The 27,396-nt window shown below is 44.1% G+C and overlaps 2 protein-coding genes across 9 annotated transcripts in view; one reads left to right on the forward strand and one right to left on the reverse strand.

Moving 5' to 3' along the window:
• SH3GL3 (SH3 domain containing GRB2 like 3, endophilin A3) overlaps nt 1–23,010 on the reverse strand; it is a 288,846-nt gene extending 265,836 nt beyond the window's left edge. For 2 of the 6 annotated variants that reach the window (XM_033402961.2, XM_033402957.2), the window contains exon 1: nt 19,671–19,807. Coding sequence is in view for 4 of the 6 variants with exons in the window: in XM_033402955.2 (XP_033258846.1) it covers nt 19,671–19,724 (54 nt within the window). In the remaining 2 variants the exon portion in view is untranslated. Of the gene's footprint in view, nt 1–19,670; nt 19,808–20,390; nt 21,897–21,950; nt 22,091–22,569; nt 22,747–22,901 lie in introns of those variants that run through there. The other 4 variants (XM_033402955.2, XM_033402954.2, XM_033402952.2 and 1 more) reach the window with 4 other exon arrangements.
• The window catches only part of BNC1 (basonuclin 1), a 32,884-nt gene continuing 27,762 nt past the window's right edge, over nt 22,275–27,396 (forward strand). Inside the window, exon 1 of one of the 3 annotated variants that reach the window (XM_004278311.4) lies at nt 22,275–22,414. In XM_004278311.4, coding sequence (XP_004278359.2) covers nt 22,406–22,414 — 9 coding nt within the window. In that variant the 5' untranslated portion in view covers nt 22,275–22,405. Of the gene's footprint in view, nt 22,415–23,686; nt 23,780–27,396 lie in introns of those variants that run through there. The other 2 variants (XM_033402949.2, XM_012536194.3) reach the window with 2 other exon arrangements.

The raw sequence follows: 27,396 nt of genomic DNA on the forward strand, positions 1-27,396 counted from the left end.
GAGCTCACTGGTGTAACATCCTTCATCTGTTACCTAGCACCTTTCCCTTTTCAAATAGCATTCCAGAAATCTGAACGTGACCCTTAGCTCCAGCAGAAAATAATCTCTTTTTCTCTCTTACAGTCACGGGCACACAAGCATTGCTAATTACCTTATGTTAGCTAATTCCAACAGCAGCGTTATTTCAAAAATCACAGGAAAAGAGAGAAATCAGAGAAAAGGAGCACACAATGTAAACACATACTTTGGAATATTTGCTTAAAATCATCTTGGGACAGTTAGAACCTAAATCATCCCACTAATTACTACACATTAGTGTCTATAATTCCTCTTAGCCATGTCTTTTATTTTTTTTTTATTTTTTAATTTTTTTTAATTTTTGGCTGCGTTGGGTCCTCGTTGCTGCGTGCGGGCCTGTCTCCCGCCGCGGCGAGCGGGAGCCCCTCCTCACCGCGGCGCGCGGGCCTCCCGTTGCGGAGCACGGGCTCCAGGCGCACGGGCATCAGTAGCCGCGGCGCACAGGCTCAGCAGTTGTGGCACACGGGCCCAGTCGCTCCGCGGCATGTGGGATCCCCCCAGAGCAGGGCTTGAACCCGTGTCCCCTGCATTGGCAGACGGACTCGCAACCACTGCACCACCAGGGAAGCCCTAGCCATGTCTTTTAAAATCCACACTTCGTCCCTTAACTCTGGATGACTCTCGATGCTGTTCAATTCAGAAATTATGGATTTTTAATATTCAAACGTGAGTTATCTAGAGGTTTATTTGATCTAATTATGGTTCCACCTTCCAAAGTGAAAGTATCATCAGGAGTACTGTCCAAGACCAGCCAAAATGTCTGTGCATGAGCCGCAATTCTCCTTTTCATGTGCATGTGTTTTAGCCCAGAGCAACGTACAGGACTTTGATATCTTCAATATTTTCAAGCTGGAAGATCTGTGCAAGATTAATTACAAACTTAGGGGCCTAATGCAGCTCAGCCCTTCATTATCATTAATGAAGCTTTTTCGTCTGTACCAAGAAGAGAGCTCTAATTGGGTTTATTTCTTACAGGAGAAATACAAGTATCCCTCAGAAGTTTACTTTGCCAACCTATTTTGTCAAGTAAACCTGCTAATTCATGCAAACTGGAGGATCCACTGAGAATAAATAAATTTCATGACAGTAGCTGGTTGGGGGAAGCCCCAATGAAAATCCACTACATCACAACATGCATTTCGTTCATTAATCTGTAAGTAGAACCTGGCCTTAATTATTCATGATAATAGCCCTTAATATGCTAGTTCGCTGCAGTGTATTTGGTATCAGTAATGGAGGTCTCTATCCTTTAAGAACTTATTACAACTCTCTGCTATTAAATCTTCACTGAGAGGTAGGGTAAGAGCCTGACCAGGGTTTTCATGGGAATGTCATGTTCGAAGCATAATAATCAGGCTTTGCTGTTCTGAAAAGTCTTTCATCCTAAGGATCTCAAAGTGCTTTATGAGCCTTCATTAGTGCCAGGAATACCCCGAAGGCACCAGGGTTTTACTCTCTTTGTTTTTTATAGGTGAAGAAACAAGACGCAGGCTGGTGAAGTGACTTGCCCAAGGTCACAAAACAAATCAGCAGGACATCTTGGAGGGCACAGGCAGGTTTAGGCAGTGACTGTTTTTCTTCAGCCTTGCAAGAAACCAGTTGTGCGACTTTTGAGCTAGAGGGTCATGGCCGTGACTTTAAATGTTTGGGTGGCCCCCATCTGCTCCAGCACATACAAGGCACAGAAGAGGACCTCAGTGCCTGCTGAAGGGAGGAATGAATGATAGTCTTACTGGTGCTTTCAATTCAAAAATTCCTTATTAGCTACTCAAACTCTTTTATATACAATTTCTCTCCCACTTTGTACAGCATGTGGAAGAGTCCTGTGAAGTATGCTAAATATGCTGCTATCTCTTTTACAGTTGCGCTATGAAGAATTAAGTGTTTGTAGGTTTTTGTTCTTAGGAAGAGAGATTTCCATCTCCCATATTACAGGATTTTAATAAACGTCCTTTGCTCAAGTTAGCTTCTGCTGTTATATTGGAGAGTTCTAGATAATTAAGTGGTAGGTTCTCCTCATAAATCCAGCTATTTTTTTCTAAACCCTCAAGCTTCAAGAAAACCAAGAGAGAGCTTTTAAAAAATTATTTTTTATTGCAAGTGACATCTATAATATGGGTCCCACTTTGAGGTTGGTGGGGGAGATCTTTTTTGTTTGTTTTGCTTTAAATGTGTGTATTTGATCCCAGCTCAGATTTACATTTAAAACATTTTAAAAGTGTACGCACTCCCAATTGTGTGGAATGTCAGGAAACGAGTTCATTCAGCGAGGAATGAGCTTTCAGCTCTGTCCTTTGTGACAGATTCCAGAGCGTCTCTACCTTAAGGCAGGCGGGTCACCAGGCCGCTTCTGTGACCCCCCTAACCTGTACCAGGCTGCCGGCAAGCACTCCTGTCAGCTCTGTTTACTCTGGCAAGACTGATGGCATCCAGGTGGATTTCCCAACCCCCACGCCTCCTCACTCTACGCCCCCACTTCCCCCGCTCAGGCCCACGAAGATGGTTGCATTTGCCAGTTGAATAGCTAGGCAGTGAGTTGCTGTGCAAAACTACAGTCTGTGAAAGCGGCTTTTCTCCTGAGTTAAACCAGGGCCTCCACCTGATTCCTCCGCCCTCCCCACCACCAGCCCCGGCCCCAAACTCTGTCCTCTGGGTTTTAGGAAAATGTGCCTTTTGCTTGTTACTGCCCCTGCCTCTCCCTGGATAAAGTCACTTGCCTGGGAGGGCTGCACTGTTAGGTAGATAATCCTGTTAAGCATCTGGAGGGCCTGGTCAGGGGATGTTCAGCTCAAGAATGTCAGGAGTAGATGGAATGGTGCTGGAGGTGGGCTCCCGGCTCAGGGCTGAGCGTAAACAGGCTGCTTCCCTGCTGGACATCAGCCTCCAGTCTGCCAGCTCCCACTGGCTGGTGATAAGCTGCTGACCCTAAGGACTAACTGCTATGATGGCTATTACGTACCAACAAGTGTTGTTTGGGCCCCTTGGATGTGGCGCTAAACACTAGGGACTTACTGCGAGTAAGACTCCATTCCCAGGTACTGTGTGCAGAGGTGGGGGAGAGGAGGGGTGAAGTTAAAGGACAAGAAAGCAAACGCTAAATAACATGTTACAGAATCCAGAAAGAGAATGATCCCTGGGGAGTGGAAGGAGTCGAGATGGTGCTTGAAGGAACAAAATGCACCAGGACATGGAGGAGAAAAGGGAGGGTGTTCCTGACAGGAGAAATGTCCTAAGCAAAGGTGCTCAGGCAGGAACTAATAAGCTGCATTCGGGGAACAATAACAGAGGAACATGGCTGGTGCCAGAGTTCCCACTGGAAAGTAATGGAAAAGCAAGGCTGCAGAGCCAGGGTGAGGCCGCGTGAAGAGGGCCTTGAGTGCCAGGCAGAGGGGTTATTCAGCAGGCAAAAAGGAAAAAGTTCTGGAAGGATTACCCAGGAAGGTAGGAGGTGACATGATCCACGTGGTGTTCTAGGAAAATTAATCTGGCATCAGTGTGCAGGTGGAAAGAGACTGAAAGCAGGAAGCCAGTTGACGGTAGTAACCCACACCCCATTTGATAAGGGCTGGGAGGTGGCTGCTTAACCTATTCACAGTCTAGAGCCTTCTTCAACCCCCACCCTCCACACCCTTCCACGGTTAACTTCATTCATCCCTTAGGTCTTGGCTTAAAGGCCACTTCCTCCAGGGAGACTTCCCTGACCACCTTCCGATTAGGCAGAGTACCCCTGCTATATGTTCCCATAGAAGCCCGCTTGCTTTGTTATAATTACCTCACTGTGTTGTGTGTGTGTGTTAGAAAAAATATATATAACATAAAATTTGCCATCTTAACCATTTCTAAGTACACAGTACAGTAGTGTTAAGTATGTTCACATTTTCATGCAACTATCACCACCATTCATCTCCAGAACTCTTTTATCTTGCAAAACTGGAACTCTGTACCCATGAAACAACGCCCCATTTCCTTCTCCCCTATCCCCTAGCAACCAACATCCTACTTTCTGTCTCTATGAATTGATCCCTCTTAGGTACCTCATATAACAAGTGGAATCATACAGTATTTGTCTTTTTGTGACTGGCTATTTCACTTAGCATAACGTCCTCAAGGTTCATGCATGTGGTAGCACATGACAGAATTTCCATCCTTTTTAAGGTGAAATATATTCCATGGTATACATATCATATTTTGTTTATCTATTCATCTGTTGATGTACATCTGCAGACTTTTTAAAAAATACAATGAACTCTGAACACAACAGAACAGAATAAAAATAGCAGAGTGTACTCTGGTAACAGGGGTAAGTATTGAGAGGGAGAGTCGCTTATCAGAACTCCAATATAATGAGATGAGCAATACAGGAAATAAAATTTATATAATGTGCCCAGAATTTAGTAATATGAAACAAATCCCTTCTTTTTTTTTTTTTTTTTTTTTTTGTGGTATGTGTGCCTCTCACTGTTGTGGCCTCTCCCGCTGCGGAGCACAGGCTCTGGACGTGCAGGCCCAGCGGCCACGGCTCACGGGCCCAGCCGCTCCACGGCATGTGGGATCCTCCCGGACCGGGGCACGAACCCGTGTCCCCTGCATCGGTAGGTGGATTCTCAACCACTGCGCCACCAGGGAAGCCCCCCCTTCTTGATCTTGTGCATAGTACAAGTGTTAAGGTGGGTGTTGCTGACTTTACGTACTGACTCTTCTCACCTTAAACCACCACAGTGAGTGAATGAGGAGTGATAAACTGCTAGTTCTCCAGGCCACATTTCCCCAGGCATTCTTCACTCTGTGGCAGTATCTGTCTCAGAATACACACAGGCTGGCTGAGTAGGACCAGTCCTCTTGGCTGCATGATCCTAGAGGCTCTCATACAACCAGACTGTAATCCTCTGTCCACTGGCCACCGGAGTCTGGATTTATCTCCTAGTATGAGCCTTAGAGCCCTTTCCCTCCCAATACCCTTCAGTTCTTTGCTCCCAGAAACTCATGTTAAACCCTAGACAGTTATTCCTTTAGAGCAGGTCAATAGGGGTTTAAGGCAGCTGTCTGAAAAGTTTATATCTTGTAGCTACAGGTACACAAGTGTGGGGGAGGACACATATCGCACGCACACACACTCACCCTGGGGCCGAGAAAGCAGAAAAGAGAGGCTGCAAGTATTCCTTGGTGACTATGGGATAGAAAGAAGACAATATGGGTAAGCAACACCTCAAATCCTTTCCCCAGTCATTGGCAGGGACACCACCCCCTGCCCTCCATGTTATCACTTCGTTCTGGCCATTACACAGACATTTGGTGGACACAGCATGATGTAAGTCTGCACCGCAGTGCAGAGCCTCTGTGGGGAGGGCCTCTGCTGACCTATGTCTAGTGCATTTGATTGCCCCCAGGCCCCGGGACTGCACTGGGCCAGGAGTAAAGTCATCAATAAACATCTCTGCCTGAGAGAACCAACCAAATCTGTATAAACAAGAACTGTGAGCTGGAGATAACTTTGTGCATACCGCCTGATTTTCAATACAGGTAATTTTCAATACAGGTAATAAAATAGAAATTCAAAATTAAAGAATCATATCTAACGCTTGCTTGCTGTAAGTGAACTATAAAATTGTTCTTGGAAATCAGAACACCTATTGAAATGTAGAGACACTGAAGACATGAAACCGATACTGAACTTCTAATATAGATTATACATTTGGAAGCAGGACAGTCAAAATTGAGTTAAGTTTACACTTTAAGCCCCTCTCCAACTCTAACCACATGACAATGATAGATAAAATGTAAAAACAGAATACTAAAAATGTATAATCATGCTCAAAAAGAAAATAAGCACTTCCACGGACTATATACTTATCAGAAATACAAGCTTACAAGTAGTAAGCGGTGGTACTTTTGATGGGTTCACGAGTACCCCGTAAGAGATGGGCAACCAAAGCCAGGATCACTGCAGAACCACACAGATCCAAACACTGAGCAATGACATGGCTTTTCTCAGGTCCTGGATGCTAAGTGGAGCTTCTCTCACCTCCATAAGTGTGTGGCTTTTTTAAGAAGTAGCAAGCAGTCTTAGTCTACTTTTTTTTTCAGGCTTCTTTAATGGGTAAGGGAGTCCCACCTTAATCTCAGTTTTATACAGTGATAAGTGTATCTGGTCCCCACTCTTTTTAAATGAACAGTGAGTAGATGAATTCAATCCAGATGAAATGACAATGAAAGAGCTACCTGAAAATGATTTTAAGATGACTGTTTCAGGGTCTACAAAGAGCTAAATGAATGAGTAACAACCATAAAAGAATAAAAGAAAAGAACAAAAAGTTATGAAACAAAATAGGCAGAAATGAAACAAACAGGGGAATATGATAAAGAACTTATAATAAATCTTAGAATTGAAAAATATATTAATGTAAAATATATTCTTCTATATTGAACACAAAAAGAAAAGTAGAATGTTGAGAGATAATACCAGGAAATTTACCCAAATTGAGCATAGAAAGATAAAGATAAATAACAAAGAGCAGTTCAGAAGAGAGGTTCCAGCATACGTTTAACAGGAGTCTGGAGTAAGAGAATAGAAAAAATGAGGACAGCAATAGTTGAAGAAATGCTGGCTGAGAATTTTTCCTTAAATTGAAATGCACACCAAATATTGAGCAGGATAACTTAAAATAAATCATTCCTAGGCACATCTTTATGAAACTGAAAAAAAATCAGGGATAAAAAGAAAAAAATTATAGCTGTGTAAGAGGCAAGACAGATTTCCTGCAACAGAATTATGTTAGATCAACAGTGAACCACTCATCAACAGTATCAGAAGCCAGAAGACTTCTAATGGAATAAACAACCATCCGTTCAGAATTCTTCGCACAGCTAAACTACCATTTATGAGTCAGAGCAAAATAAAGGCTTTTTCAGATTTACAAAGTCTAAGGGCATGTGCCATTCACAATCCTCACTGGAAAGACTACCAAAGGGCTTACTTCAGTAAGAAGAAGAGTGAACCCAAAGGGAGGCAAGGCGGTATGAACAAAGAAACAGAGCCCAAAATAGGGAAAAATGTATTGGTAGATTAACTGTTGACTGTAAGTTTGGGCCAGAAGTTACCTGAAGATGCATAAGATAAAGAGGAAATGTTGAAACATGAGCCAAAACAAAGAAATAATTCACCAGCATTAATAAGAAAGCAATTGGTCTGCCCTAGATTCTCTTTGTTCAGCCATTCAGCAGAGGAGGAATGAGTAACCTGCATCTATTGATTGCCTTATACTCCAGTCTTATTCCAAGAAAGGTTTAGGTTAGCTAACCTTCAGCTATTCCTGGTCTATCCTTCATTTTCAGATCCAGGAACTTCCTAAGGGAGTCATTGGCAGCCTTTTGATTGAACCTTTGGCACTAGTCCCAGGGAGGGCTCTCCATGTTAAAATGAATCATGGGATGTGGGTTTTTAAGCAATCCAGTCCCTCAAGTCTTCCAAACATAGTAAAGACTTTAAGAAAAACTCAAACTCAAAGGAAGAAGAAACATGGGACCTATGAAAAAATTCTGCAGCACTAAAGAATATGTAAGACCCCAAGGGAAACCCTTCCTCCTCAAGTAGGTAAACTTGAAGATAAAGCTGCTTTATATTTCCAATGATGTAAAAGAATTCATTACATCAGTCAATGAACAGGTCAGCATAAAAAGAATGCAACAAAATTATACCCATAACAGCTGAAATTCGGTCTTCATTAAAAGTAATAAAAGCAGAATGAAAACTAGAGAGAATCTATTCATTCAAATAGATGATAATGTCAAGAATGATATACCAAATACAGAATAAATCAATATAAAATATTTTAAATGAAACAAAAAAAGACAAGAGATATTAAAAACAGAACACAGATCTGATAGCCAAACTATGAAAAAAACGTTCCTGATAAAGAATGAACAGCTGGTTAAGAATTGATTATCAAAGCTCAATTTGGATATATCAAAGCAGAATCTGGAGGGAAAAAAACCTGACACTGGAAATCAAGAGGACTCCCTGGATTATCCCAGATAAGATCAATAAAAAGGAAACAATATTAACACACATCCTCATGTATTCTTAAACCTCAAAGGAAAGAATACACTATTATCTGATAATCAGTAATCAGGTCTTTGTGAAATCTCCTACCCTGCAATGTGAGCTGGACCTAGGGACACTCTTCTAACAAAGTAGAGAGGAAGTAATGGGATGTCACTTCCATGATTAGGTTACAGGAAGATTCTGGCTTCCACCTTGCTCACCATTTCTTGTTCTCTCTTGCTTGCTCTACCATGTTGTTGTAAGCGGCCCTATAGAAAGACCCATGTAGCGAGAAACTGATAACTCTGGCAAACAGCCAGCCAGGATCTGGCGCCTGCCAAAAGTCACATGAGTGAGCTTGGAAGTTGATCTTTTGAGGCCTGCCAACAGCCACATGGGTGAGTGAGAAGCAAATGCTCTCCCAGCTAAGCCTTGGGATGACTGCAGCCGCAGCCAACACCTTGACTGCAGTCTTATTAGAGACCTTGTGCCAGAGGTCCTAGCTAAGCCATGTCCTATGTCCTATGAGACAATAAATGTCTGTTATTTTAAGCCACTAAATTTTAGGATAATTTGTTACACGGCAATATATAACTATCATACCTATTGTCTGGTTATATTTTATTATTTTTTTAATTTATTTATTTATTTTTGGCTACGCTGGGTCTTCGTTGCTGCACGTGAACTTTCTCTAGTTGCGGCGAGCAGGGGATACTCTTCATTGCGATGCGCGGGTTTCTCATTGCGGCAGCTTCTCTTGTTGTGGAGCACGGACTCTAAGCACGTGGGCTTCAGTAGTTGTAGCACACGGGCTCAGTAGTTGTGGCACACAGGCTTAGTTGCTCCACGGCATGTGGGATCTTCCCAGACCAGGGATCGAACCTGTGTCCCCTGTATTGGCAGGCAGATTCTTAACCACTGCGCCACCAGGGAAGTCCTGTATTGTCTGATTATATTTTAGATTTTAGAAGAATGGGAAGAGGAAGAGAAAGAAGAGGGAAGTCCAGGAGGGCATAATATTTCTTTTTTCCATCAAAGGGAGTCAAAAGATACCAGCTTTGATTAAGTACAGAACAAAAAATTTATAAAATGTTTCAAGAAAATTATTACTAGGATTAACAATATGGTGATTGGCTTCCAAATAGCCAAAAGTAAACAGAACATATTTTGTGTGTTGAAATAGCATGAAAATAGCAAAGAAACACTGAGAAAGCGTGAAATGAAATCTCTTAAGTCAGAGCAAGTATAGCAATTAGACCAGGTACCATTTTGGAGAACAAGGAATCTCAGGCTGGTTTAAAAAAGAGAATCTAGCAATATTTACTTATTTGGTAAACAAATATATCTATTGAGCCCCTACTGGGATACCTGATGAACAAGCCTGATTCAATCTGACATTAAATACAAACAAGCAATTATAACACAGGATAGTAAATGCAACAATGAGGGAAGTACAGGACATAAGAAAAGTTGACTGATGTGACCTTTTCTACCTTAGTATTTTTAACCCCTTTTATTTTAGACAATCCACATACCAGCACCACTCTCCAAACAGCCTTTCAAGATTCCCAAGCCCTAACCCTAAAGCACACACAGACAAACAGAAATTACATTAGCTATAATCTCTGATCATAGTGTAGTAAAGTGATAAAGCGTAAAGTTTAAGACCAAAAAAGAAGGCATTAATAAACTGGAAAGCCTTACATAACATCTGGCTCAAACTAAAATACGAATAGTACAATAAGAGATGATCCAGAAAAAAATAATTATGGATATATTACATAAGAAATTATAGCAAATGTGGTTAATGATATATTCAGAGTTGAATTTGTAGCATGAAATGTTTTTTTTAAAGAATTTAGCATTCAACTTAAAGTTCTAGATATAGAACACTAAAGGAATCCTAAGAAAAATTAGATCAAGAAAATAATAAAAATAAAACAAGGTGACTTGTTGAAGGAGCTAATAAAATAGACAATATAGTGACAAGTCTGATTAAGAGAGAAAAGGAAACAAAATTAGAATTGAGAAAATTGACATAACAATAGCTATATTTTTAATTATTATATCATTGCACACAATTATGTTATTTAATTTAAAAATAGCAACTAGATGGATATTTCTCCCTAAAAATAAATAAAATAATTGAAAGCAGAAGAAACAGAAAACTTGAAAAGAGTAATAAAGGAAAATGAATATTAAAAAAAAAACTATTAAAAATACCTCTCTACCCCTACCAGCAGATTTCAGGAATAAGGGAATACACAGGTGAATACTGTCAAATCTTAGAGGAACATAATTTCCATGTTATGTAGCACTGGGAAAAATGGGAAGCTACCAACTGATGTTACAAAATAAACATGTCCATGGACTCCAAACTTCTTTGACTTACATACACACAATTACAGGCCAATTTCCCTTACAAATAGAGATATGAAAACCTAAAATGGAATGGAACTCCAAAGGACATTAACTCTACCATTCAGTCCCTCTACAATCATTCACTGAACACCTATTACTGGGCAAAGATGATACACCAAGCATTATGCTAAACCCTGGGAGATACTAAATCAGTAAGATATGGTCCTTGTCATCGAGGAGCAAAGAGTCTAATGTGTGTGGTGGGGGGGGATATAAAAACAATTAAAATGTGTTAAATGCAAAGGAAATCTATTCTCAGAGTACAGCATGGAATAGGGACATCTAGCCCAGCATGGAAAAGGAAAACAGAGGGCTCTCAGTAAAGACTTCTTGGAGGACAGTGAGCTTAAACCAAGCCTAAAGGAAGAGTAGGAATTAGCCAACAGGGAGGTGGGGGGAGCAGTGTTCCACCTCAGCCGGTGGGGTTATTCCAGGCAAAAGAGATAGGAGTAGAGGCATGGAGACAAGCTTGCTTATGAAAAACGACCATGCACCACAATGGTCTACAGGCCTAAGACAGTGCAGATGGTTTTTCATACTGTATGTGTAGGGTCTAAACCAAAGGAGGCAGAGTGTGAAGTAGAAACAACAGGAGGCTGAGGACAGAGACTGAGGAACATGAAAAATGCAGGTGGAGAAAAAGGAGCCCATGAAGGACATGGAAAATATCTGGTGAGAGAGGAATGAGGAGAACCAGGACCATGAGATGCCATGGAACTCAGGGAAACTGTGGTCCACAGAGACTAATACAGCAGAGAGTGGTGTGGACAGCTGAAGAATGCCCATGAGATGAGAAATCGAGGAAGCGAGCAGCAAGTGTAGCCTACTTTGAAAAGCTTGGACAAGAAGAAGAGAAAGAGTGGAGAAGGTGTGTGATCAAGGGAATGTTCTTTTTTTTTGTTTCTCAGGGTTGTTTCAGATATCTACTGCTGCACACCAAACCACTCTAAAGGTTATGACTTAAAACAAGGATTTATTTTTTCTCAGGATTCTATCAATTGATGCAGTAGTTCTTCTGCTGGTCTCTCCTTAGGTCACTCGTGGGCTATATTCAACGGGTGGGTCATGTGCTTGGGCTAGCTGGGACACTAGGCTTCTCTCTCCACATGGTCTCAGATCCTCTCTCCCAAACTGATCAGTCACTCTACAGGGCCTCTTCCATGTGGCCATTCTCTCCAGCAAGACAGTCTGGACTTCCTTACAACATGGTGGCTGGGCTCCAAAAGGGAATACAGTAAGTCCCCTACATACAAGCCTCTAAGTTGTGAACTTTCAAAGATGGGAACGTGCGTTTGCAGGTCCAATCACGTAAGTTAGTTCACGTGTCTGTCATACATTGTCACGTGCATGCATCCTCTACAAGTGGTGGCGCATTTGTGTACTTTACAGTACTGTATAGAATGCAGTAGTACAGTATCTTTGTTTCAAGCCCAGGATGTCTGGAAGCAAGTGTAAAAGCAGCGGTGATGGAGCTGGTACTGCTAAGAAGGGCCATCTGTTGTACCGTACTTTTCAACGTGCTGTACTGTAAGATTAAAAATGTTTTCGTTATTTTTTGTTTGTTTTTTATGTATTATTTGTGTGAAAGGTATTCTAAACCTATTACAGTACAGTACTACATAGCCGATTGTGTTAGTTGGGTACCTAGGCTAACTTTGTTGGACTTAATGAACAAATTGGGCTTACAAACGCGCTCTCAGAACAGAACTCGATCGTATGCAGGGGACTTATTGTAATCTAAGAGAGATAAGCTCAGCATTGCCAAGCCTCTACTTGCATCACACCTGCTAATGACCTTTTAGCCAAAGCAAACTACATGGTCAAGCCTAGAGTCCACGTGGGAGGGGACTACAAGAGGCTGTGAATACTGGGAGACTTGGAAGGACGAATCTATCGATATAACAGTTCACTGTAATCGTGTTTCTTTTCCCCTTAAAGTGGGAGAGAGTTTAAAATGTTTATAGGCTGGGCCCAAAAGAACTAACTGAAAGGGAGACATTGAAGATACAATAGAGAGAGATTATCACTAATAGAACCCCAGAGGGTGCACTTGGTGGGGGAAGGAAGAGGAACAGCATCCTCTGAGACTGGAGGAGGTGAGATTTAAAACAGGTGTTTAGGACTTCCCTGGCAGTCCAGTGGTTAGGATGCCACACTTCCACTGCAGGGAGCATGGGTTCCATCCCTGGTTGGAGAACTAAGATCTCGCATGCTGCATGGTACAGCCAAAAAAAGAGAGAGAAAGAGAAGAAACAATTAAAAAGTAAAATAAAACAGGTGTTTAAATATATTTTGGTTAAATCACTGAGGGGAAAAAAAGGGGAGTTGTCCATGGAAATGGGGCACTGGGGTAGAGACTTGGTATCTGTGGTAACACCAACCCCACTATCATTTTGCTTCTCCATCAATGCTCAGTCTGCATGTGGAAGCTGAGGAGGCTGATTATAGTATTGATCCAGGGGGGGTTTTTTAAAGAGGAATTTTATTTTATTTTATTTTTTGGCCGCGCCGTGCGGCATGTGGGATCTTAGCTCCCTGACCAGGGATGGAACCCATGCACCCTGCAGTGGAAGCTCCGAGTCTTAACCACTGGACCACCAGAGAAGTCCCCTGACCCAGGTTTAGAATTTGGTTGTTAGATGCTGCAAAAGGATAGTGGTGCCGTGGAATTATGGATTACCGGAGAGGGTAATTTGAATAATAGAAATGGGGTTTTTACTCCACAGGTAAGAGACAGAGGCCAGGAAGAGACTGATAGAGGACATAGAAGAGTCAGGAAACTAGAGGTCTTTATAAGTTCAAAATACACTGAAGTGTGAACAAAGTTGTGAGAAAGGGAAGAGAAGTTGAAGGCCGAGGAGGTCCAAGAATCGTAGGGTCAGATTACTGGGTAGGCAGACCACATGAACACTGAAATCCAGGAACGAATGAAGGTCCAGTTGGGGTGGAAAGTTCTAAGCCAATCCCCAGGGTCAGCAGTGAACGATGGGAAGTGACCAGGAGGTGACAGTTCTGCTGAGGGGCTGCTCACAAGGACAGAGACTGGGTCTGTTGTGTCCTCAGGCACCAGTACAGTGTCTGACACATAGAAGGCACTCAGTATCAATAATTACTGTGCAATAAACAAATGACTAATCTACGTTCTTCACTTAACAGCTGAGAAAACTGAGGCTCCCAAAGCTATACAGCTAGTGTTCAGCTAGCCAATGCTTCCCACCTCCTTACAAAACCACGCTAAATATGGATTTCCTTCTCAAACTTCCCAGAGGCAGCTCATGATTTTATTACTTTATCATCCCAAAACTACTGAAGTGGCATTTGTCATCCCTTGGGTGCTGGGATGGAATATCTTAAAGTTGAATGACTAAAGGGAGTGGCTAAAAACCTTCCCTGAGGCCTAGAGGGACTCACTTGTTAGAAATACAACACATGCTTTTTCAAGGCACATTCCAGGAAGCTGGTCCTGTAACCATATCCTCGCCAGTTTGCCAACATTTCATTGTTCTCTCTTCTTCAGGTGCTGTGGTCCCATCTTCTTTGCTAAGATTCAGAAAATCAGGAAGTGACACACACGCACCATAGCTGTCCACCCACAGTCACCATAGATTTTTCCATAGACTCTACAGGCTTAAAGAAATTAATTAGCCTTCAGCTGAGTAGGTCTGGGCTGTTAAAGCCTTCCCAACTCTTATCTTTAAAGAAAAATGAAAACATCTCCCCCAAAGGCTATTGTCCATTATGGAATCCAACTGAAGAAGAAGGAGGGTGGTGACATGCTCCTCTTTCCCACTGGACCAAAATTTCAAAGCTTCAAATGTGTGGTAAATCTAACCAAAGATAAAGATTTGCAGGTGTTTTTTGCATAAAAGCAAGAAGGGCAGATGTATCTGAAACGTGTTTCTAACCAAATGGGACATCTGCAATCCATTAGGGTTGTCCTGAAGAGAGAAAGTGAGAGGGGAGGTTCAGGCAGAAAGCCTGCTTTGCAGAAACACAAGCATGAGGACGTGTGTGGACCCTTCTGTCAGGATCTGAGGACGCCGAGGTTCTAAAACAGGTTACCTTTACAGGGTAAATTTACATCTCTACCCAGTAAACCAGTTCCTCTTTTTCCTTTCCTTCCATCATGTTATCTCTGAAATGTCAGTGCCTTCTCTTTACTCAAGTACACCTACATGTTTTAGTATTTAAGATTTGGCAGCCACCTCAGATAAAGAGAACATTCCCCTCTTGGAGCGTGTGGACCTTCCTTTCCCAGCACTCACGACGGCAATCGGTGTCTTGACTCGGCTTCTCACACTCCCACAGAACAAAGCAAAATTGTCACCACGGCATTACTTGCAGGTTACTCACTGGCTGTTATGTGCTCTGTTTCAGACTTCCAAGAAAACCACTAACTTTTATTAGAAGGTGTGTAACAAAGGCTGTTGCAAAATACCCACAGCTGTGAAAATGATTCTGAGGTGTGTGAATCCCAGAATGGACGTTATGAAGGTCAGTAGATTTTAATATATAGGATCTATGCCCAGAGCTTGATTTTGGTCTCCCTTTGAAGTCTTAGATTGAGCTTCAGTGACTGGGTCCAAATTGAGCATAACATGTAACTGGCATGCTCCTTACACGAGTTCCTTCATAAGCATACAGGTCTATTTTCCTGTATAATGTCTCTTACTTACTGACTCACCTTTTGATAAACCATTAGTACCGGGGCATTTTGTTAATTACTAAACTCCTGGTAACAGACAAAACTGGCCTGTTAAAACTTGTGTTGTAACTTGAGGATTTAAAGCCACACCTCTGGGAAACGTCGGTATCAAAACTGATTTGGTGTCAGACACAAGGTCTTAGAAGCCACAGTTTGACAAAGTGGATTCCCAAGTGCAGTTGGCAATTACATTTTTAGAAGACTTCAATTATGCCATTTACAAGAAGGTACTTTTAAGAAGCTACAAGTCAAGAGTATGTTTTTAAATCTCTTCATATATACATTTATAGGTAAGCCCATATTTAAGAAGCACCGACTGCATACAGAAGAGCACTGTTCTAGAACAGTAAAAGTCAACAGTCCCTACCCTCTGAATCTCAAAAGCCAAGAAGAAAAGTCTCTTCAAAAATTAAAGTATGTGGGGATTTCCCTGGTGGTCCAGTGGCTAAGACTCTGTGCTCCCAATGCAGGGGGCGGGGGTTCGATCCCTGGTCAGGGAACTAGATCCCACATGCATGTCTCAACTAACAGTTCGCATGTCACAACTAAAGATTCCTCATGCTGCAACAAAGATCCTGCGTGCCACAACTAAGACCTGGCACAGCCAAAATAAATAAATAAATAAATAAAATTTTAAATTAAAAAAATAACTAAAGTATGTGGTCAGTGCATTTCTGGAAAATATTTTACTTAAGATCAAGGAGATAATCATGACTACAGCATCAATGTGCTTTAATTAGAAGGATCTCCTCACTTGCCCAGGGTCTGTGGATTGAGGGCCTATGTTCAGAAATTCTCTCCTAATCGTCTATCACCAAGGTCATCTTAGAGTGAAAAAATGAACAAAGACTGTTATCAACATAGGGCACTTGGTATTTCATTTATCCTTTATCCCAGAATAATCTTCCAGTAAAACTGAATGTAACACCACGGAGCAACTGGGTCCGTGTGCCACAACTACTGAAGCCCACGCGCCTAGAGCCTGTGCTCCGCAACAAGAGAAGCCACTGCAATGAGAAGCCCTCGCACCGCCACGAAGAGTAGCCCCCGTTCGCCACAACTAGAGAAAGTCCGCGCACAGCAACAAAGACCCAACACAGCCAAAAATAAATAAATTAAATAAATAAATATATTTATTTTAAAAATCTATATCAGCTGAGAAGCTTTCCATTGAAAATAAGGGGGAAAAATCTCAAATTGGCTTAAATGATAAAAGTGATTTAATTGTTCACAAATCTAAGAGGGCTAAAGGCTTCACGCATGGTTTGATCAAAGCTTCAGCTGAATTTCCCTACAATTCTCTCAACTCTACTCAAGCTGCAGGTAACATCGGGGATTACATGTCTCCTTCTTCATGCCTATGGGGAAAGAAGAACTTGGCCTCCCATGACCATCAAACAAAAGTCCTGAGCTTTGAGCTCATTGGACTACCCTGGAACCAATCCCTGGGACCAGGAAAAACTCTGTGATTGGGTCACCTGAACCAATTACCTGTGGGATTGGGGCTGGGTACCCACCCAGAAGAAATGGCTGCGACATGCTTTAGAAGGAATGAAATGGAGGTTGAGGAGGCAATCACAGCATAGTATCTGCTGCAATCCTTTTTCATGCTTAGACTCTGGATTACTAATTAATTTTTATTCAGTATCAGAAATGAGGGCTGTAAAGAGGAATCTATTTCCTCTAAATTTAATAAATCAAATTTAAAGATGGTTTTACTTTTTCAAAATCATAAAATGCATAACTCTAAGTTTGTTTTTTCATAGCTCTCTTTTCCCTTAAGAATACACTGAAACTCCCAAAGAAATATTTTAGAAGTTTGCTATCAGTTAGTAATTGAGAATGATTTAAAGTCCATCCTATAGTCCATCTTCCCTAACCCTTTCTTCCCAATTTCCAAAAGCAATATGACCTAGCTTGGAATTCTCAGTTATAGTAACCCAAATATTTTCTCCTTCAACTTGAATAATAGGTTGTTAAATTTGCAGAAGATGCCATGTTCCAAGGTATAATGAACCTTAAAAGTTTTCTTCTGGCACATGTTCACCCGCCTCCCAAAACTGTCCTGTCCTGATAAAATCCACTCCAAATTCATCGACTCAATATGCAAAGTGCCAGTCTAAGGGATTTTCAACAACTAAGTATCTCTTCTACACTTTACATAGAAATAGAGCTCCTTGAGTTCAGACTTGCTATTGTAGTACTAAATAAAGTGTCCAGGGAGGAGTCCACCTGTGATATTTTCTTTCCACTGCCTTGGTGAAGAGAGGATGAGCTGTTTGGAAGGCAGGCCACAGCCTTCTTATGACTGTCATTGATTGTTTAAAGGCCATGGAGGACAGAATAAATGAGAAGCTAACTTCACGCATCCCAGACATATCAAAACAATGGTAGCCAAACTTGCAATGTTTTCTCCAAGCATTACACTTGAAAGAACCATCATAAGCCTTCAATCTGTCCGCGTCAGAAATGAATATTCTTTCCTGATTGCAGAGGGTGCCACGGATGCTCACAAACTGCATCACTGTCAGACGCACTCAGGGAAGCAGTTTAGAATCAGGCCTGGTTTGTTTGCAGGTTGGAATTTACAACAGTATTTATCACTCTTCCTTACTGACATCCCCCTCCTTGAGATTTGGCAGTCTTGGCTACCAAAACCCCAAATGCAAGACACAGTGCATTCCCCTTGGTGTAGCAGGACCTTCAGGGCATTTTGGTCCCCTCAATCCCTGACCTTGTGTGAGAAGTGGAGAAACAGGAACAGTTTTCTGCCACCAAAACCCTGTGCCACCTCTGGAATGGCCTCATCTCCTTCCTCGCAATAGGAGCAGCCCAGGGGCTAGAGGGAAGAAGTTGCGACACCTGGGCCAGGCCTGTGGCAAGCCAGCCTGTCCCCCAGCAGGCAGCTGGGGAAGGGGGGGCGTGCAGCTTGGCCTCAACACGGCTTAGTCAGGCTCCAATGCTGAGCTGAGCAGCAGATGTGCCCAGACCTGCCAGGTGTCTGTGTCTGGGCTGGGAGGGGACGGAGCAAATGTGACTCTTGTCTTCCAGTGTTTCCCGGCACCGTCCTCAGAGGAATGTGGAAGACTCCAAGTGAGGCCACCTCAGAAGACTTTCGACAGAGCCACAGCTCTCTGCCCACGCTGCCATGTCAAAAGCCTTTCCCTGTCCTGCCCCTTTGGCCCTCAACATAGTCCTCCTGCCAACTGCCCCAGGGCTAGCTCCTCCTCCAGGCCACTGGTAAGCTCAGGAGGGAGACAGCTACCCACCTGCCCTGCTGTAATACACTGTTCCCATCAGTGGTGCCCAAACCTCCATAGGTAAAGGTGGGGTTTTTTTTTCCCTTTTTAACACAATGATCCCATGATTAAAAATACCCTTTTTTAATTAAAAAAAATTTTTTTTTCAAGTTCATTTGTCCCCACTGGGGAAAATTTTTCTTGTGAGAATTAGTTTCCCAACGAGAGGCTATTCTGAATTTCACAGAACTGTTAACAACTAGATGGAGACTTATCAGGGTATAAATATTATAGATGTTTACCAGCCCATTAGTGGGCTCTGAATCCAACACACAAAGGTTGTTACTCGTCTCTGTGTGGCTTCTGAGAATTCCATTTAACGGTTAGGCGGGCTGTGAGCCATTCGCCACCAGGAGTCATATTCACTCTACAAATGTTTACTGCACACCTACTATATACTACAAGCCCAGGCCTCAAGAAGACATCCCTGTATACAGCAGAGGGTGCAAATGAACAGCACATAGGCCAGATTCAGCCCAAAAACATATTTTGTTTGACTCACACCATATTTATCAAAAATTTGAATTAGTTGCCAACTTTTAAATATCAGAATATTTCCAGCTTCTCTTGCAAACTCGGGAAATCTGGCAAAAGTGAGCCCACATTCCCAGCTGATGACAAGCAGAACAACAACTGATCACCTCACACGTGCACTGGCTCTCGGTTCACACAACCCCCACCTGCCCTGCTTCCCCTGACGCAACCTGTCCCACCCCTCAGTATACACCAGTGGTTCTCAGGATGGGCAATCTCAGCACACCCACCTCAGGAAAGGCCTCACTCAGGAAGACAGCAACCCAACCAAGTCTCTCATTTAAGAAGAGCTGCTTCATGCCTCCATAAGAACAGGTCACAGGGATTTTCTTATTTTGTGCCTTCTCGACTTTTACCCTTTTTAATAAAGGTCTTTTTAAGCCCTGGTATCAGTGAAGACATTCCGTTTTTCGTGCTTGCTACAACAAAAAATTGGACACAAAAGAAAAATGGCAAGGTGGAAGCCCAGAAGCACATAGAAGCAAAAAGGGAGGACTGTGAGAACAGGGTAGGTCCTCAGGATGCCCCACTTGCCAGATGAAGAAGCTGAGGCCTAGAGACAGGAAAGTCATGCCCAGGTCCCATTACTGACCAGTAGGAGAACAGAAGCGTGATCTGGACGATCTTTACCCAGCTGGTGCCACATTCTTTTCTATATTCAAGGATGGTTTCTCCGTCCCAGGTTCTGCTTACATGTTTCCAAGGAGTGGCAGAGAAGCCCATCAAATCTGGGAATAAATGAGGACTGATTTCAGGAGTCACATTTATCAGGTATAGGATTCTAAATGAACCTGCAGAAGATTAATTCACAATTTTCATCTAGTCCTACTGATTCCATACATGGGGGTCCAAACTGTCATATTTGAAGAAATGTGTATGTGGATCCCAGTGGTGCATCTTGGGAGAGGTGGCCTATTTTCACCTTTTCAAATCGTGTATTGCCAAAAATCCTCCTTGTCTGTAACCAGAAAGAGTTAAACAGGTTGATCGTGATATTTGTTGCTAGTGAAAAGTTTTACTAAAATATAATTCAGTTGCCACCCACACAAAGATACTGACAAAAACCATCAATCAGACAGATTAAAGGTATTTAAGTGGGCCATTGTCTGGGTCTTAGACATTTCAGTGTATTTATAATAAGCATATACGGCCATTCAATAATACTGCAACCAAGGACTCCTCTGGTAACAAATTTAAATTAATTACAAAATCAGTTTTATGTGCAGGAGAAAGGAAGGAGAACAGCGTTTGCAGAACAGAAACTATCTATTTAGCTCTACCAATCCAGCCAGAAACAGGGCTTCATACCTACTTTTAAAGATGAGGACAGTATGAGGCCTAGAAAGCTGACTTTCTCAGTTTCCAGTTGCGTGAACCAGCTACACCCAAGCCATTCTAACTTCAAAACCTGAACTTTGTCTGCTGCAGCAACTCATAACACAGAAGCCACTAAGATGAGTAATGACCAAAGAAGTTAAGACAAGGACACATCACAACCAGGCTAGGGAATGTAATAAGCACAATTAGAGAGGCAGATACAAGTGCTTGGGGGTCAGAAGAGGACAAAAGCACACAGAGTGGAGGGTTGGTGGATCAGGGAGGGCTTCTCAGAAGCAGTGACATTTGAGAAAGGTCTTGAAGGATGCACTGTGTTACAACAAGCAGAGGAGAGCAGCAAGGAGAAAGGTCAAAATGCTGGGCGTGGGAAGGAGGAGGACACAAACGGAAGGTAAGCAGTTTAGGTTTGGAATTCACAAAGCAAAGCTTCATAATAAAGCCATGTGAGAAAATGAATCTTGCCACCACCTGTAAGGCAGGGAGGGCAGAGTCCATCACATGAGGCCAGGCAACCTCATACCTGCAAGGAAGGGCACCACACTGCAGACCCAGGACATGGCCAGAACGCCAGCTATGTGTGTCCAGCCTGCAGGGCACAGGCAGCTCTCACAGGGGCTCTCTGGACCCCATGAAGCCCAGATACTTTCTTCCACAAGCACCATGGTCGCTCCTTTCCCTCCTCTTCCATTCAGAGGCCTGCGCCATTCAGAGCTAGGACCAGTACCCTCCGTCTGAATGAGGGCAACTCGCTTCTTTTCCCCTTTCATCTCACATCTTTTTCCACAATGTGCAAGGGTTTTGTTTCCCTCCAGGGACCTCCACTAGCAGCAAGGTAGGTGGGTTAACTTGGGGGAGAAGGAAGTAGGATTCCCCCAAATCCAGCCTTCAGAGAATCCTTTTAGGGACCTGAAAAGGGAGAGGCCTGACTCTCCTCAGGTTCTGTGTCTGCCCCAGGGCGGGGCAGAAGAAAAGCTGGGTCCTGCTTCAGCAGCTGTGGGCCATCTCTGTCAGCTCCTAGGGGTGAAGCATCCCCTGTCCCCAGGACAGGAAACCGGTTCTCCCGGCCGGCCCCCTCCCCATCTGCTCATAGCGGCCAAGCTCCCGTTTGGTTTTTCAAGACATTTAATTTCATTTCATCCTTACTACCCAATAAGAGAGGTGAAAACTTAATCCCATTTTACAACGGAAGCAATTGAGGCTCAGGGAGCAAAGACTTGTCCCAGGAAAGTGGTAAAGCTGAGACTATAACTCTTTAGACCACAGAAGGGAAGCGGGGATGCCTGTTGGAGTTCGTAATAAAACTTCCTGGCGCCCCCCTTTCTCCACATCCTGGGACACGTCCCCAAACTTCCTCTGGAAATAAAGTTTCTGGTGACGAGGGTGGCACAGCCCTCTTCTTGGCCGCGGTGGGACCCGAGGGCGCCCCGGAGCAAGCAGGGCGGCAGAATCATCCCCCGACATGGGAGCCAGAGAACTTCAGAGCATTTCGCCCTTCCCCGGGGACAGGCAAACACCGACACGTCTGTGTCTTTACCGACAAGTGCCTTCAAGCCCGGCGGGGGCAGACACCTCCTCTCCGGCCGCCGGCTAGGTCTCCGCTGTCTGCGGGGGCCACGGCCTCGCATCAGCTGCATCGATTTAGCGCGTTAGTGGGCCGCGGGAGCAGGAGGCGGCTTCCCGCGCTGCGCAGCAGCGCCCGAGCCTCGGGCGACTCGGCAGCCCAGGAGGAGGGGAAGGGGAGAGGAGGAGGGGCGCCCCCCCCGGGGCTCAGGGGGCGGGCGTGCGGGCACACGCGGTGCGCGGCGCTCCGGAGGGCGGGGGCGGCCACCGCGCCGCGCGGCCTGGGAGCACTGGGAGCCGCCCACTTCGCCGCGGCGGGCCCCGACGGCCGGAGCTTGGATGCGGCGGCGCCCGCCGAGCCGAGGCGGACGCGGGGCGGCCCGAGCCGGGGACACGCGCCGGTAGCCCCGGCACTGCAGCGGCCGCAGGATGGCCGAGGTAAGCGTGGCGCCCTCCCCGGGCGCGGGGCCCCCTCAGCGCGCAGGGCGGGGCGGCCGGGGACGCCGCTCGGACCCCGGGCAGGTCGGTACTCGGGGGTGCGCCAGGGGCCATCTCCCCGAGGGCCACCTGCGCGGCGGCGGCGCGGTCCTTACCCGAGGCAGGGTGTGAGGGAGCGTCTCTGCGGCGGGGAGGGCCCGTGGGGGCGCCCGGACCCGTCGCCGCCCGACGTCCCGGAGCCGCCCGACGCGCTCTGGGTGAGCGACCGGGGTTGGCGGGCGGGGGCGGGACCCCGGCGTCCCCGAGGCAGCCCCGGCGCGTCGAAAGTGCGGGGTCGGGAGAGACTGGGCTGCCGCCTTCCGCACTTCTTCCCGCCCCCTCAGCACCTCGGCTTTCGGTCCAAGGACATTGGGACTGTTTCAACCGCTTTTACCTCAGAATTAATTAAACAGCTGATTTTTAAAGTGACCTTTTTTTTTTTTTTTACCTGGATTTTGTTTCCGGAGAATTAAGCGTGCGGTAGCCTTCGGTCACTCGGAGAACTGCGGAGCCGGGTGAGGGACAGTGACGGGGCCTCCTGTCCGGGGCGGGGGGGAAGGGTTGTCTACAAATCTTTTGTACAAAACTGCAAATGAAGACGCAGACAGGTCGGCTCAGGAAGCTTCCGGGACAGGATAGATTCGAGGGTGCAAGGTCAGGTTTTTATAAAGGTTACAGCTGACCTGCCGGGTGCGCGGAACAGTTCAGCGCTAGCTGTTTCCCCCCTGGTTCAGGCAGCCCCAGAAATTGGGGTCAGGCTCGAGGGTTTCCACGTCCAAGCCAGACACAGTGGGCTCTGGCTACTTGGGGACGGGCAGCCTGCAGGTGACAGGGCTGGACCGGGCTTCGGAGCCGGCGGCGGTACCTCCGCCGCACTCGGCATCGCCTGCAAGCGCCGGGGCGGCCGGTCCCGCGTCGCGGGTGTTGAACCTCGGCCGCACTCGGCTTCCCGGCCCCGGGGGCGCCGCGCTCGCTCGCCACCCGAACGCCCAGGCGTGTCCCCGCTGCCGACTGGGCGGCGGGGCAGGGCACCGGGGGTGGGGGGTGCCCGAGGGCGGAGGAGGAGGCCGCGGCGTGGTCCCCGCTGCCCCTCGGGCGCTGCTGGCCAGACCCCGAGCCCCACTGGCCGCCTGGTTTTGCATAACCTCCTAAGGATTTGTCAGCCAGATGTGACAAGATTGTCGAGCAGAGAATGAAGGAGGAGATCTGATATTAATCAGTGCATAGCTTGGAGCCAAACTTTCTCAAATGCGGTGTAGAAACATGTTCTTCTCATTTAAGGCATCTCTTTGTGGCTGCGGGGCTGCCACCGGTCTGACTTTGACAGTTAAATGGAATGCCAACTAGCAGCCTTAATTGTATGAGTAAAGTTGTGTGTATTGTTGGGGAGAGGATCAGACACTCTAAGGTTCAGTAATGTCCCCTAGTTTTATGGCCATGCTCACCGCAGTCCTCTGAAGACAGGGCATGTAAATCGGGCCAGACGCGCCTGGTCGCAGCCAGGCCTCTGCTGTTAACACTTAAGGGGCCTAAAAGAGGCCCCACTGGTGTCCTGGGAATCCCTGTCAGAGAGAGAGAGAGAGAGAGTCTTCTCATCAAAGCAACAAAGATTTTGGTTGGACAGTAAGTGAATTGAAAAACAGCATTTAACAGATCTTTTTTTTTTCTGGTGTCCTTTTATTCCTTGCTGTTTTAATTTGATATTGGATTTCATGGGATCTTTTCATAAGATTTCTTAGATTGCTTTTTGCAAATACGTGCTTACGTGTTAAAACTTTTGTTCAGTGATAAATATACTGGCTCCTCAGCTGTCCCCAAATCTGTTGATATATGTTACTAAAATTTCATTAAAATTGAATACGTCAAAATAAAAATTTTGTGCATGATGTAAAAGAGCATTACTCCAAATGTTACAGATTGTCCAGGATTTGATTTTTGCTTTAAATAGGTGTGAAAAGATAGCCACAACTTTTGCTAAAATAAATTTTGATAAATAGCTCTATCTTTTTTGTCATACTTAAAAGAATAAGATGTGAGTCATTATTTGATTTCTCATCTAATAAGTTTGCTAACTTTAATTTCCCCAAGAAAGTGTTACTATTTCAACTCAGCTGTTGGTTGAACATGTTCTGTTATAGAAGAGGTGGTGAGATCTTAGAACAAGTACTGCTCATACTCTGGGAACTCAAATATGTTCAGACATCTGCATAATTTAATTTGGAATATCACCTGTACCCAGAGTTCCTATTCCCTTCAGAATAGTAAGGATTTAGCAATGTGCCCCTTCTTCAGTCAGACAGAGAGAGTGGTTAGTTTGAAGTGGTTATTTGGCTGTTGACATCTACTGGGATGTGGAACGATGATCTGTTTGCTCTGGTTATAATTCACACTAGAAATGTTAACGAAAATGGAGTAATTGCAGTGGAAGCATAAAGTTTACATAGAGGGTTATCTTTATTTTATTTTAATTTTTATGCCTCTCCCATGTATCAGTTAGGCCTGTGTCCCAAGCCCATGCCCATATTCTGTACCTCAGAAGCATCAGCTTGGAAAGAAGGACGAACCAACCCATTGGGTGAGAAAAGCCATATCGGTTTCCCTGTGGAACAAGTAATAATTGTCCTTTAAGCATACACTTATTATTTCTGAATGCCTGTGGATAAATATAAATGGGAAAACATTTTAAAAGTTTAGTTTGTCAGTAAAATTAAACCACAGCATATGGGGTGAGGGGCATAAGTGTCTTCTAGCTTTTGTGTATGGCTTTAGAAGTTGTTTTGACAGTAGCCATTAAAGAGTTGCCCTGAAGGTTCCACAAGGTAAATTACTTGCAGGAGGAGCATGCTTTACCCCAGGGTGAATTTTCACCTCTACAGACGTCATTTAGAATGAGTTACTTTTGTCAGAAACAGTTCTGTTTAAAAAGAACTAGAAATATCTTAGCTAAGGTGAAATCTCAGTGCTAGAGTCAATAAATTTTCTAAATTACTTTATTCTGAGTATTCTGTAGATTTTTTAATTTTATTTATTTAGATATTTTATTTTTGATGACTTATCTGAGAGATATTAAAACTAACTGATTCTGCACAGAAGGGGCATCTGGAAAGGGTTGTTTTTTTGGTCTTTTTTTCCCTTTTAAATCGGTTTCCACCTGAAAACCTTATTTCCTCTTATCTTGTCATTCTTTGAAGCCCTTTTTCCTAATTCTGGATATTCCACGATTCGGGTGCAGCCCCATTTCTCTACTCAGACACACGCCTATTTTATCCAAAAAGGGTGGGTCTAAACAGTGCAGACCTGCTTCACCAGGGTCCAACTTGGGGCCTTCTCAAACTTCGCACAAATAAGCAAACCAGCTATCCCTGTTCCCGTCCACACATGGACTCATTATTATAAACCAGCCTAACATATCACAGGAGGACGCTGCCTTGGGGGTTGATAATTTCACTAAGCTAATGTGAGAGAAAAGAAAGATGGACAAATAAAATGTTGTGAAGGCCAGGTCCAAACAACCTATGTGGAGGGAAATGGTTGTCTCAGGTAAAGTTAATTCAGGCTGCTAACTTCTTTCATAGAGTTATATTAGTTTGTCTCCTCTTACACATTATTTGTGTGAGCCTTCAGTACATGCTAGCAAACATCAAAATTATTTTCCAGGTCTACATCAGCTTCCAGAAGCATTGTCCTTGCTCTGTAGCCCTCTGATTATTTCTTTCGTTATTCATTATGAGGATAAAATTTTTATACAGACAGCTCTGTTTCACGATACACCATGCTGAATGTTAAGACAGTGATCAGGATGTCATAAGTAAGTCTGATCTTTTCTTTTCAAAAATTTCAATTGGAAAATCTAGGGGTTTTTTTACACTTCATTTTTAAAATCTAGTTCTCACTAAGTCCCTAAAAGAAATATTTGCAAAATTTTACTTAGCGATGTAATGTCATCATTATTTTACATCAGCAGCAATGGTGAAGTTACATTGTTTGTATAGTTGAAATTATCCTGAAGTGTAAATGTCTTTTTTTGTTTTGGTTTTTATTTTTTTCCTTAGGCTGACTGTTGTATCTAGAAGTTCCCTACATGTACAGTTAATGTCCTTTTGTTTTTCGTTGTCAAAGTTTTCTGAAGATTACAACTGAGGTCTCTGAAACTTAGGTTATAAAGGAAAAAAAATGTCTCCGTATCATTTATATACCTGTATAGTTTTTTGTTGTTAGTTTTTTTAAGAAGAAATATTTGGTTTGGTTTCTAAGGTAGGATTCGCAGATTTTTCTACTTTTTATATTTTCTGTTTTTAGAACTAATAATTTTAAGGAAAAAGGCACAGCTGTTAAATTATTTTGGCACAGAGTTTATACTTTGATTTATAGAGATCAAAAGAACAAGTATTTTCCCCATCTCCCTCTTTGAACTAAGCAGCAAGAGAAAACACTACAAGTGCCTCGTGCATACTTTCTACTAACAGGTAGACTTGGCCCAACATCTGTTCCCTGAGTTCTACCTCCCACCTGCCATTTCTCTGCCAGATCCTTCTCCACCCTCTCAGTCTTCTTTGACCGGCCTCTTTTCATCCCCATCCTTGCAGCGAGAAACCAGATTCTGTCAGTTCTCCTTTAGTGTCATTTTTATGTTGCAAATGCTACCTGCCTGGTTTCTGAGCCTTCCCAGGGTCCCCTCTTTCAACCATGCTCATGATAAATGGTGTCTTCCCATTGTTCAGAACGCTGATGGTTCCATGAACCCAAGAGAGAGACTCATGGCTGCCCATCTGGACAGCACCCCCCGCTTTTTGCCTTTCTCGGTCGGCTCTTGTTGCCCATGACAGAAATCTGTGCTCTGTGGCCCAGCCTCCTGGGCTTGACAGACATGTACAGGGTGAGCCTTCTTTACGCCTAGGACTGTGGCATTTCCTGCATGCACTGCTGAGAGCATGCCTGCTGCC

This window comes from Orcinus orca, chromosome 2, assembly GCF_937001465.1.
Source record: "Orcinus orca chromosome 2, mOrcOrc1.1, whole genome shotgun sequence".
Lineage (NCBI taxonomy): Eukaryota > Metazoa > Chordata > Mammalia > Artiodactyla > Delphinidae > Orcinus > Orcinus orca.